At 45.0% G+C, this 13,078-nt stretch overlaps 1 protein-coding gene across 3 annotated transcripts; it reads right to left on the reverse strand.

The window, feature by feature from the left end:
• Nucleotides 1-2,017: 2,017 nt before the first annotated feature.
• LOC123092302 (YTH domain-containing protein ECT4) lies at nt 2,018-8,382 on the reverse strand. Of its 3 annotated transcripts, XM_044514035.1 has the most exons (9): nt 8,102-8,365; nt 7,058-7,235; nt 6,401-6,489; nt 5,766-5,913; nt 5,599-5,672; nt 5,017-5,496; nt 3,607-3,963; nt 3,317-3,529; nt 2,018-3,237 (listed from the first exon to the last, which is right to left on the reverse strand). In XM_044514035.1, the coding sequence occupies exons 3-9, from the start codon at nt 6,401-6,403 to the stop codon at nt 2,368-2,370; spliced, it is 2,145 nt and encodes a 714-aa protein (XP_044369970.1). In that variant the 5' UTR covers nt 6,404-6,489; nt 7,058-7,235; nt 8,102-8,365; the 3' UTR covers nt 2,018-2,367. The 3 variants fall into 3 exon arrangements, with proteins under 3 accessions (XP_044369970.1, XP_044369969.1, XP_044369973.1); XM_044514034.1 differs by lacking the exon at nt 7,058-7,235 and having other exon boundaries at nt 8,102-8,382; XM_044514038.1 differs by lacking the exons at nt 6,401-6,489; nt 7,058-7,235; nt 8,102-8,365 and having other exon boundaries at nt 5,766-5,931.
• Between the last annotated feature and the right edge of the window lie 4,696 nt (nt 8,383-13,078).

The raw sequence follows: 13,078 nt of genomic DNA on the forward strand, positions 1-13,078 counted from the left end.
CCAGGAAGTGCGGGACCACCTTGATGTAGTTGCGGTCGATGAAGAACTCAGTGGCGATGGCGTCCCTGATCTCCGCGGCACTGACGCGCGGACGGCTGCCTCCAAACCACACAAAGGCGCCCAGGGAGGCAAGGGAAGCAGCAACATCCTCCATGGCCTATGTGGAGGTGATGACGACATGCCCCTCCTCCGGGCGCAGGCTCGGGTCTCCGACGCGTGGTGGCATAGCTGAAGCACCAGCCAGACGCGGTGACTTAGTTGTAGCTGAAACTGACCGTGGCGATGCCACGACGGCTGTAGATGGCAAGGGACCGCTTGGTGGGGATGGCATAAGGGTGGCGAGGCAGAGCAGTCACGGGGGCGGTGTCTGCAGCGTCGACAAGCCTGACATCTGAGAGGGTTCCGGCAGGCAACTTTGCAGTGGCCTTTGTCCAGGCAGCGATGACAGATGCGGTGGCGATGTTTGACGAAATCTTTGCGCTTCGGAGGGGAATAAGAGGACGCTGCCCTCCTCTGTCTTGAATGTTGGTAGCTGGGGAGCGCCCTCCACCAGTACGCCTTTTCTATATGCCATCCATCTTCGGAGCTCGCTCCGGGGGAAGCGGAAGGCTCGGGGCTCGAGCGACGGGACGTCCGCGCCGCACGCCGGCAGGTCTTGAAGGCGCCTGCAGAAGCCGTCTTAAGACAGGGCCGGCGCGCGCCATGAATGCGGAGTGGTGGAGGTGAATCCAGCACTTCCACATTAATGGCAAAGCTGACCGAGCGAGGTAGCCCCGCACAGGCACCTGCCACGGGGGCTTCGAGCTGGGAGTCGACGACGAACGAAGAGCCCGAGCCGGCCGTCACCCTGGCCGGCAATTCCAGATCTGACGAGTCAGCCACCGGTCACGGCGATGTGGGGGTTGCTGAGACACCTAGGTGCTTATGCGGGTAGGGGAAACCAGGGGGACGAGTGGTGATGGCGGGGAGCTCGCCTGTGCTTGGATCTGAACGGAGGCTGCGGCGGCGGGGGTGGCTGAGGGCGCCGGAGCGATGCGTCGCAAGAGCGTGGGCGTGGTGCGCATGTTGACTAGGGGGTTACCAGTGTAATGGTGTTATATTTGACAACAAGGTTACTGATCCTTGTGCTCTTGTCAACCTAATGTTAAGTTGCTTCATTTTTTTATATATTTTTTGCGAGAAAAACTTTTGATCTATTCATCGTCTGTAAGGCAGTACAAAGAACACTAGTGGAAGTGAAAAATTACACCAAGTCTGTAATCACCTAGGTACGACTACAAGCACTGGAGTGAGCCGAAGGCGCGCCGCCGATATCAAGTTGCTTCATGATTGGCTTATTTTGCTGACAGATCTAGGAAAACAAGAGTTCATAAGGTGGATTGTAAAAAAAAAAATGAGGCAATCGCTGGTGAAAAGTCTTCAGGGCTACCCTTGGATGGAGGTCTTCGCTTAGGATCACTGTTGGACGACAGTGTCCCTCCTTCCTTAGGCGGAGCTCCCAGTTTGACTAAACCAAGCTGTTGTTGTGTGGATCATTCATACCCTTCTACGGTCGTCGTGCTAGTGCGTGACTTTTGCAAGAATTACCGGTAGCCGGTTAAAAACATAGTATTAGTAAATTGTGTCTTGATGTTCATAAATATCGACCTGGAGATCCGGCTTGTGGCTTCCCAGGATGATGATTCTCTGACAACTTCTTAAGTTTATTTTTTTGCAAAACCTTAAGTTTATCTAGGTTATCGGTGTTATATGCTGATATATCCTTCCTGTGGTTGGGATGGCCCGTTGGGGATAGCCTGACTGCGTTCATTCTGATCATGCATCGCCGGTTTATGTTTTTCGCAGTAGCTGGTAGCCTGTTAGGAAGACATTATGGTTTCGTTTAATGGAAATCAGAGAGGGAGCTCTCTTTATCCCAAAAGGAATCTCTAAAAAAGAAATCTCCAAGGGAAGATGGCAAGCATGCGCGACATAAAAAAAAACAATTATATACCGTAAAAGAGAACACAGTTGCCGGTCATCAGCAGTCACCAACTGATAGTCCATATATTGGTACCATAAAAACATATGATTACATTTCACCCAATAGTGCCAAATGCCTTCTCTGCTGATGAGGACCAACACAACAACAAACAGAAACGATTTTCCCTCACCACAAATACCTCTATGACCACTTGTTGGAGATTATGAAACAAAAAAGGAGCTATACCCAAACCAAACCAACCATGATGTCAACCTGTCAGTCGTCAAGCTGAAAAAACAACTGCAGTAGCCATAAGCAAAAGCAGCTAAAGCCGACCAACACAAACAGAGATGTTAAACTAACATGTCACAACACCCAGAAAATAAAAAGAAATTAGTTGCCTCTTAACTCAGTTTTGTTGGGATGCCCTGCTCAGTATGCTCTGCTCCCTTCAGCTCAAGGGAACCATCACCTATAATCTCAGACGACGAGCCCCCCGCCACATTTAGTTTGATGCGCACCGAGCCAACCTTAACAACACCAGTTGGAGACTCATTAACAATGCCTTTTGCTTGCCCATCCATGTGGCTAGTTGATAAGCCTTCTGGTTTCTTGAGCAATGTAGCCTTCATATCCTTTGTAATCCCAGATGCACCGCCTTTCGTACGATCTGATGGGCCGTGACCACCAAACTCCTGAGAAAGACCTTTTCGTCCAGAACTATCGGGTTCAGTTGAGCTTATAACAGGTTGTGATTCACGGTCACTATAAACTTTTCCATTAGATTTTACCAGTTCGCTCAAGCCAGCATGTTCCCTTCCAGCATTTTCTGGTGACACAGAAACGGAACAGCCCTCATTCTGTTGATGAATACCATCTAAGCTATGCCGTTCTGTTTTTACATGCTCAGGTTGTTCAACAGGTGATACTGCATCCTTTTTCAGTACTTGTGTAACCACTCCATCTTTCGTTTGGCTTGTCTTGTCAGGTTGCTCACAAGCACCACTATCCTGTCCAGTTTTCCCTGGATGTGGATCTTTGCTGCTAATGCCTTCACCTACTTCAGAAGGTTCACCCTCCACGACAACACTCCTTTTAGCAACAAGTGCTGGAACATAAGTAAGTCTACCGAAACTTCTGCCCAAACTTCTGCGCTTCTGTTCTAGCATTGCTTTCTGCCTCCCTTCATAGAAAGGGAAGTCATCAAGAATCGATGTCGTCATTGGACTACTCTTAAATAGCTTTAGCATGTTTATTCCCGACTTATAAGGTATCTAAGGAGAAGAAATGAACGTCATCAGTATACAGTATATAATCTCTTGTGATCAATCCTGGCACTTTAACAAAAATTACCTCTTGTGTATCTCGGCTGTTGGTAACAGGCTTGTTCTCGTTGTTCTCTAATATGATGTGTCGAAAGGTGGAATTCGGCACATCCTTTACTAGATGCCACTTCAGTGGGAAGCTCCCAGACCACTTATCTTGCTGCCAGAAATCCATGTCTTTGTGAAAATCCACAGGGCCAACCATTTCAGCAACACCACAAAACTGCCCACTTGTATTAACCTACAGAAAGTGTTGGTATGTCAAACCCATACATAAAGAAAAAAAGGAAAATAAAACAATAACACATCAAAACTCACCGAAAAGAACAGAAATATTGGACACTTCCGTTGACTCCCTTTTGCTTCTGAGTAGGCAGCATCCAGCCTTCTGTTGCCATTGGGTGTGCTGGACCACACATTATATTTGATACTCTTATGCACGTCATCCTCACTGTAAGATTTAATGACAAAAAACTTGGCATCTGGATGATCACAAGGGAAGTCGGCCTTATTATATTGGTCAGGATGTATCACAATGTTTTTCACTGCACTGCTTGACACTGCTTTGGATTGGGCACCTTCACCCACCATGGCAGCCACTGGCGCAACTTCTGCCCTGTCTGTAATTTGTCCATTGTCCCCAGAGCTCCCCATACCTGAAGCAGTCTGAAAATTCTGGATAAAAAAACAGTCTTCATCAGATTTTCATCCTTGGCGACAGTTTTGGACACATAATACTTTGTTTTAAGAAATATTTGGGCACATGATACTTTGATCAGTTAGCAATGGTTGATGATTGAAGCGAAATACACAGCATTTAACAGCAAGGAAACAGCGCAGCGAACTCTATGTAAGAATAGTATCATAAGACAGCAAATAATTTTCATATAAAAGGTAAATTTCTGAAAAGTGCAATAACTCTTATTACTAAACTACACAAAATCATATTTGAAGAAACAATTTCAAAGAACCACGCTTACTCCTGCAAACTGTTTAAGGAAACCACACTTCCATCAGTTTCCAGTAGACCTCACAAGTCACTACGCCGAGATACAACCCTTGCTAGCCTCATTTTGCTGGCATGGAGGCAGATGCCAGAGGCAAGAACTAGTGCCTGGCCTCGCGAATACGCGACCAAGTGGCGGATCTTATATCATGTTACCAGCCAGCACTGCTTTGGTCTGCACTCTACTGGCTACGTGGCATATAAGTCCACCCAGAAAAACAGGGACAGCAATGGTTCTGTCTGTATAGTGGGCCCAACATGACAGGCCTATGGGAATAGACATAAAAATGGTTTTGGCTCCGTGGTATGTTTATTGCACCATTTTGAAAAGTAAGACTGGTCCTTCGAAAATGTTTCTTTTAATGTGGTTCTTTTGTAGTCTAGCAAGGGTTCATGCAGTTCTCAGAAATGCACTCTATTCACAAAGTAACTAAACGCAATAAAATATGATAGGGAATAAAAAAGTTTCCTTTCAGTAGTCAGTGCTGCAGTACTTAAAATTACATCCCAAGAGAATGGATTCCCATAAACTGTGCAATATGAACATTAACATACAGGAATACAATTATTCTCAGCACCAACGTGCTCAAAGAAGCACATATAAACTGTAGAAGACGAAAGACAGAAGTATGCAGAATTAAAAAATAATATGAATATTTTCCTTTTGGGGGCATAAGGTGCAACTCTTCAACTGTGTAAATATTCAAGTTTGGTCACAATACCTTGTCAGTATCAACCAGAACTGTCAAATGTGAGGTTGAAGGCTTGTCATGCCTCGCCACATTAGCACCTGGCAGATCAGAAGGTTTATTCGTGCTTTGATTCTGGTAAGCACGATGGGAGGAACCAATAGCTGGACTTGCAGAAGGGACAGTCCGAGAAGCCATTGTATTTCCAGACATTTGATGTGTATCTTTTATGCTAGTATTAGCAGGCCTACTAGCAACAGATGTGCCAGTACTGAATACAGGAGGCTCCAAAGAAACGGCTGAGCTCAAATCTGTGGTGGGCTGGAGATATACTGGGAAGTAACCAGATGGCGAGCCAGGAGGCTGATATGGATTAGTGAAATACTGTTGACTTCCTACAACTGAGCCATCAACTCCCATGAACATGCCAGGCATATAGGAAGTGTACTGATCTTGTGAAGAATAAGAAAATTCATAGCCAGGTGTGCAATACACATAAGGAAGATTGTCATTCTACATAAACAGAAATAAATAGTCGTCAAGAAATATATACAATAATACTGTAGTATACAGTATTAATTACAATAACAACCAAAGTGTTACATATGCACTTACCGTCAGTTGGAGATATTGACCATCTACCCCCCAATAATTAGTGTTTTCACTCCATCCAACAGGTGGCTCAAATCCTATCCAAAGTAGAAAACAGAAAAGTTATGCATGATGACCACCAAACTAAATAAACATAAAAGGAGTTTAACAGGAACTAGAGGAACACATACCTCCATAGTAAGCATATCCGTTTGTAGCTGGATAAGAAAGACCCTGGTCATATATGTATTCCACCGGCAAATCGTTACCTGTGTTATACACAACTCTAGAAGGGAGAGACGAAGAACCAATGGCTGAATTTGTACCAAAGCCAGACATCTGAAACCACAGAAACACTGCCACTAAATGGGGGCTACCAATATTTCCAAATACTCGTAAGGCACGGGAATTTCAGCGAAAAGATAGTTCTGCCATGCAAACAACTTATAGATGATGCCTTCTTTATTGATAGAAAACACAAATATATTGTAAATGTATCTAAATTAAACTGGATGAAACACATCATTTGCAATCTTACTGCAGTTGGAAACAGCCCATACTCTAAAATCATTTCTGTGCTCCAAAACGCATACTCAAAATTAATACAGTTAGTTGTTTTAAATTGTCAAAGACAACAAGACAGCTACACATGGCCATGACTGGTTAGTAAAGAGGTAGCACCTTCCCCTCGCACCTAGATCCAAATCCTAGCATTCACCCAGGTGCTACCTGCTCCTAAAGTAAATATATGACTCATGGCCAAAACAATCAAGTGCAACATCGCACATCAATTTGCTGGAAAATTTATGCCAAGGGATATGATTACCATGTATGTCTGTAATTCACACGTTCACCCTTTCCGGATCAGAATCACCAAAGTTTAATTTCACAATATGATAAATGCCTCTGGCAACTCTGAAAAAAGGTAAATAAGGGATGCAGTCTCAGTATTAACTAGAAGAAAAACAAACTGAAAGTAAAGCCACAGGAAAGAAAAGTTTCGTGGTAAGAGAGGACAGAGGTGCTTTATGCCAGTTCGACAGGTTAGCCAACTGATCTGAGGTAAAAATCAAGAACAATAAGGCTAATTAGCAAAATAAATCCTACAGAATACCACCCATGTCCCAAACACATGTAACATGGCAAATACTCCACGTTCTTGAATTGTGAGGTAGAGACATAAAGCAATCAAAACCAACAAGCAGTATCGATTCTTGCACAAGCCACTCTTTTAGCATCAAAGCACCAATAAAGACCTAACCAACAATATAGTTCAAGCATAAATTCCACACGGAGCCAACCACACAACTCCACGACTTGCAAGCTAATCTTAAGAAACAATAGCAAAGAATTGGAGACAGATATTCCTAGAAAAGCAGCAACTTTCAGCATAACAGCTTCACAGCGCTTACAGCCCGCATGACAATTTAAGCATAGGTTCTCAGTGGAACAAATTTGATACAATCAGGGCCAGTATACTAACCATAGACCATTTTTTTCAGAAACAAAAAAGAGTGGTTCTAGCATCCATGTCAAAACGTCCATCCTCAAAGAAGCACCGAATATTGATCAACCATTTAATCACCACTTATATTTCCCTAAGTTAACAGCAAGCATGGGTTATCTTGCTTCAAGCGGCAGATTGCTTTTCGTGCAAATGACTGCAGAGCAAATCAGAAAACTTTAGCAAATATTGCAGCCAAGGGTGCAGAGTGAAAACAGGTGACTTTAGTTGCAACACGTCAATGCAACACACACTTAGTATTACTCATGTAATCCAGCCAGTTGAGAAACCAAATACAAAACATGCACTTTTTACAAGAATTATGTGCAAACCTTCAAGTTTGAGTACGTTGACATAACACAATTTGGTTTGAAGTTCAAAGCTCAAAGGGTGGTGTGATATACCACAGACTCCATCATTAGAGGAATGGGAAAATAATATAATGTGCTGGGCTTGGTATGTTTTCAATATTAATTGTTGTTTAATCACATCCTTTTATTGCCAAAATCAAGGAAAAAATCAGCAATCAGCATTCACAGCCAAGTAGGCAATTCTAATATAAATGGTTTCGGCAACTTGGCACTATTTAGCACACCATATCCACCCAAAATCCAAGAAGATTCCACGTCTCTTCTATAGCATACAAAGCAGCAAGCAAATCGATAGTCAACCTGGGAATTCGATCAAGAATGTTTCTGGTGACAAGTTTTATGCATCTAAGAGGCACTTGCTGGTACCTAAGAGGCAGCTCACAACGAGAAACACCAATTCTGTATCAATTACGAATTCGTTCGCAAAAACAAAACAAAAATTACGAATTCCAGTGACATAACACCTAATTCAGGTTGGACGCACCAAAATTGGGAGATGCGAACCGACAACCGCCATATCCACGCATATATACCAACCAAAAAACCCAGTACTCCACCGTATCCATACATGCAGTGCATTCGGATAATCCCCGAAGCGGGACGGTCTTCGCATAGCACTACGGCAACATACTGACAGGGAAGAAAGGAATACCTAGAAAACCCAGAGGAAAAATGGCGGAGCCAATCAATCAAGCCGCGGCGAGCAGGCTCCAGGCGGCGACGGCCGAGACTCCAAACATGGCGGGGCGGGGAGAGGCGAGGGACCCAGGCTCCCGCGCAGCGAACCTAGTAGACGGCTGGAGCAAGCATGCTGGCGCAGAGGTTGGGTAGGCGTGGGGAGGGGAGGAGAGGAGAGGCGAGGTCCGCGAGGAAGAGGAAAAAGGTGAAGGGGGGAAAGAAAGGAGAGCAAAATGTATTTTTCTGAGATGGTAACGAGATGAGGTGGCCGGCTTATGTTGTGACATGGCCAGATGGGTCCGCGTCGCGGTGCACGGGGATGCCGCGCTTTTTCTTCTCTATCTAGTTTGTGCGCTTCCTTTCTTGGTGGGAAAGAAAGAAGCAAAGGCCACTTTCAGTTCACAGGGCAGTTGTGATGTTTTACCAAGTCTATGCTTCTAAGAAAATCAAATCATTAACCCTAAAAAAATGAAATCCTCACTAGATTTAAATATTTTGGTTGATGATAAGGGCTTGTGTGAAGTGGTGCATTAGTTTGTGTGGACTTCACAGGAATCTCGTGTTAAAACATTTGTATACAAAATTTGTGTATTCATTGCAAGTAGAGTACTCCCTCTTTGATTGGACGGACGCGAAGCGTGTCCTCCCATTTTCCCTTGCGAAGCGTCTACTCCCCCTTGACGGTGATCACTCCGATCGCCGACGCCCACGCGCTCGCCGCAGCTGACCTCTCAGGTCCCTGCGGTCATAGCGTCTAGCTCTGCTAGCCCGGCGTCGGTGTCCTCGAGGCCGCAGCCAGTGGTTTCGGGGCTGGGGCTCTTGGAGTCGCCTGGATCCGCTAGCTCCTCCGAGGGTCGGCGCGAGGCGCCCCCTGGTCTGGCCGCTGGCCCAACAGCACCATGGAGGAAGTCGGGTCCCTCGCGCTAGGTGCTATATCGCAAGAGGAAGGCACTTTAGAAACAGGCGAAAGCGGGCAGATCGCGGGCGTGCTCGCCGTCGTCTTAGGAAAGGAGAGAGATTTCGTTGGACCTGTTCGGCCTCTGCTTCAAGTGCTTCTGGGAAGGGCATCACAAGGACGACTACACGTTCAAGTCGATGTTCATCCGCTGTGGTCTTGAGGGTCATATCTCCTCGGATTGCAAGCGGCCACGAAGCCCAAGTTCAGAAGAGGAGCTCCGGCGTGAGGCCGTGGCAAAGGTGGCGCGGCTAACCCAGCTGTTGCCGCCTGCCGGACTTGCGAATAGGCTATCGCCAGTAACTAGGCATGTCTCTCCGATGGGGAGGCCCTTGCCAGTTGTGGCTGACACCGCACCTGTGGGGTCCTGACAGGTGTCGCCAGCTGTTGTCGGTGGTGTTTGCATCCTCAGCCGGACTCAGGAGATAGATGAACTGGAGCAGCGGCTCAGGCTGACGGTGGTGGCCTTTGTTGGGGGCTCACGACCAGTGGTACCTTGAGTGGAGGCGGCTGAGGCCGTCTTGGAGGAGACACACATTCCCAAGCACCGATTCCCAGTGTACAAGTTCCACCCGAAGGATTTTTTGGTGGTTTTCGCCACGCCGGACCTCCGAAACAGGGCTGTGGCGGCTGGCTCTGTCGAGAATGGCTTCTTCAAGCTGCTCGTGAAGCCATGGCTGCGACAAGCCCAAGCTGTTTCTAGGGTGATGCGCACGCATGTGGACTTGATGATTGAAGGCGTCCCTTCTCATGTCTGGACGAGAGATACGGCTGCGGAACTGCTTCGATCGACTTGTCTGGTAGAGAGCCTAGCAACGGAGACTGCAAAAGGAAGGACCTCTCACTGTTCAAACTACGGGATTGGTGCGTCAACCCAGAGGTGCGAACTAACAGGAGGCTTTGAGTGCCGGTACCAGAGGTGATGGATGACCCGGCGGCGCACCAGCCATCTTCCTGTCAGGTACTCGAGTACAAGACTTTGATCCATATCGGGAGGGTTAGGGAAAGTGCTACTTCTTGAGCTTGCGTTGGTTTTTCCTTGAAGAGGAAAAGGTGATGCAGCAAAGTAGAGATAAGTATTTCCCTCAGTTTGAGAACCAAGGTATCAATCCAGTAAGAGGAACACACAAGTCTCCAATGATAGCACCTACACAAACAAACAAATGCTTGGACCCAACTTGATAAAGGGGTTGCCAATCCCTTCATGACTACTTGCAAGGATGAGATCTGATAGAGATAGGTATAAAAGATAAACAAAAGTGCAAAACTAAATAAAAGTAAATAAATTGCAGCAAGGTGTTTTTGGATTTTTGCTTTTATAGATCTGAAAATAATATGATAAAAATAGACCCAGGGGCCATAGTATTCACTAGAGGCTTCTCTCTTGAAAGAAAGCATACAGTGGGTAAACAATATATTGTTGAGCAATTGGTAGAAAAGCGCATAGTTATGACGATGTTTAAGGCAATGATCATGAATATAGGCATCATGACCGTGACAAGTAGACCGACTCCTACCTGCATGTACTACTATTATGCCACACATCGCTCGCTATCCAGCATAAATCTAGTGTATTAAGTTAACAAAAACGGAGTAATGCCTTAAGCAACATGACATGACGTAGAGGGATAGATCCAATCAATATGGTAAAAACCCCATCCTTTTATCCTTAATGGCAACAATACAAATACGTGTCTCGCCACCCCTTCTGTCACTGTGTGAGGACACCACAAGATTGAACCCTGCTACTTCTTGAGCTTGCGTTGATTTTTCCCTTGAAGAGGAAATGGTGATGCAGCAAAGTAGAGATAAGTATTTCCCTCGGTTAAAAACCAAGGTATCAATCCAGTAGGAGCCACAAGCAAGTCTCCAATATATGCACATACACAAACTAACAAGCACTTGCACTCAACGCGAAAAGGGGTTGTCAATCCCTTCACGGTCTCGAACAAGAGTGAGATCTAATAGAGATAGGTATAAAAGATAAATAAAAAGGCAAACTAAAATAAATCTAAATAAATTGCAGTAAGGTATTTTTGGGTCTTTTGGTTTATAGATCTGAAAATATATGATGGAAAATAGACCCGGGGCCATAGGTTTCATTAGAGGCTTCTCTCTTGAAAGAAAACATATGGTGGGTAAACAGATTACTGTCGAGCAATTGATAGAAAAGTGCAAAGTTATGACGATATCCAAGGCAATGATCATGAATATAGGTATCACGTCCGTGTCAAGTAGACCGAAACGATTCTGCATCTACTACTATTACTCCACACATCGACTGACTCCTGCCTGCATCTAGAGTATTAAGTTCATAAGAACAGAGCAACACTTTAAGTAAGATGACATGATGTAGAGGGATAAACTCAAGCAATATGATGAAAATGCCATCTTTTTACCCTTGATGGCAAAAATACAATACGTGCCTCGCTACCCCTACTATGTCACTAGGTGAGGACACCGCAAGATTGCCAAAACTAAGCACCTCTCCCATTGCAAGAAAAACCAATCTAGTTTGCCAAACCAAACTGATAATTCAAAGAGAAATACAAAGATATTTGATCATGCAGAAAAGAGTTCGGAAAAGACTCAAATAATATTCTGATACGTCTCTGTCGTATCTACTTTTCCTAACACTTTTCCTCTTGTTTTGGACTCTAATCTGTATGATTTGAATGAAACTAACCCAGACTAACGCTATTTTCAGCAGAACTACCATGGTGCTATTTTTTGTGTAGAAATAAAAGTTCTTGGATTAGAACAAAACTTTGCAAGGATTTTTTTTATACAATAAAGATAATTTCTGGAACCAAGAACCACCGGAGGGGGCACCTGGGTGGGCACAACCCGCCAGGGCGCGCCACCCCCTCCAGGCCCGCCCAGGTGGGTTGTCCCCACCTGGTGGCCCCGCAGACCCTGAAACCGACGGTATAAAATCACATTTTTCAGAAAAATTAGGAAGAAAGAATTATCACGTTTCACGAGACGGAGCCGCCGCCGCCTCCTGTTCTTCATCGAGAGGCCAGATCTGGAGTCTGTTTGGGGCTCCGGAGAGGGGGATCTTCAATCTTCGTCATCACTAACCCTTCTCCATCGCCAATTCCATGATGCTCCCCACCGGGAGTGAGTAATTCCTTGGTAGGCTCGCTGGTCGGTGAGGAGTTGGATAAGATTCATCATGTAATCGAGTTAGTTTTGTTAGGGCTTGATCCCTAGTATCCATTATGTTCCGAGATTGATGTTTCTATGACTTTGCCATGTTTAATGCTTGTCACTTTGGGCCTGAGTGCCATGATTTCGGATATGAACAGTTTATGTTATCACCATTATATCTATGTTCTAAATCCGATCTTGCAAGTTATAGTCACCTACTACGTGTTATGATCCGGCAACCCCGGAGTGACAATAGTCGGGACACTTCTCGGTGATGACCGTAGTTTGAGGAGTTCATGTATTCACCATGTGTTAATGCTTTGTTCCGGTTCTCTATTAAAATGAGGCCTTAATATCCCTTAGTTTCCAATTGGAACCCGCTGATGTCTACCACACAACCTTCTTCTTGTAGACGTTGTTGGGCCTGCAAGTGCACAGGTTTGTAGGACAGTAGCAAATTTCCCTCAAGTGGATGACCTAAGGTTTATCAATCCGTAGGAGGCATAGGATGAAGATGGTCTCTCTCAAACAACCCTGCAACCAAATAACAAAAAGTCTCTTGTGTCCCCAACACACCCAATACAATGGTAAATTGTATAGGTGCACTAGTTCAGCAAAGAGATGGCGATACAAGTGCAAAATAGATAGTAGATAAAGGTTTTGTAATCTGAAAATATAAAAACAGCAAGGTAACAAGTGGTAAAAGTGAGCGTAAACGGTATTGCAATGATAGGAAACAAGGCCTAGGGTTCATACTTTCACTAGTGCAAGTTCTCTCAACAATAATAACATAGATAGAACATATGACAAGCCCTCAACATGCAACAAAGAGTCACTCCAAAG

This window comes from Triticum aestivum, chromosome 4B (genome assembly GCF_018294505.1).
Source record: "Triticum aestivum cultivar Chinese Spring chromosome 4B, IWGSC CS RefSeq v2.1, whole genome shotgun sequence".
Taxonomy (NCBI): Eukaryota; Viridiplantae; Streptophyta; class Magnoliopsida; order Poales; family Poaceae; genus Triticum; species Triticum aestivum.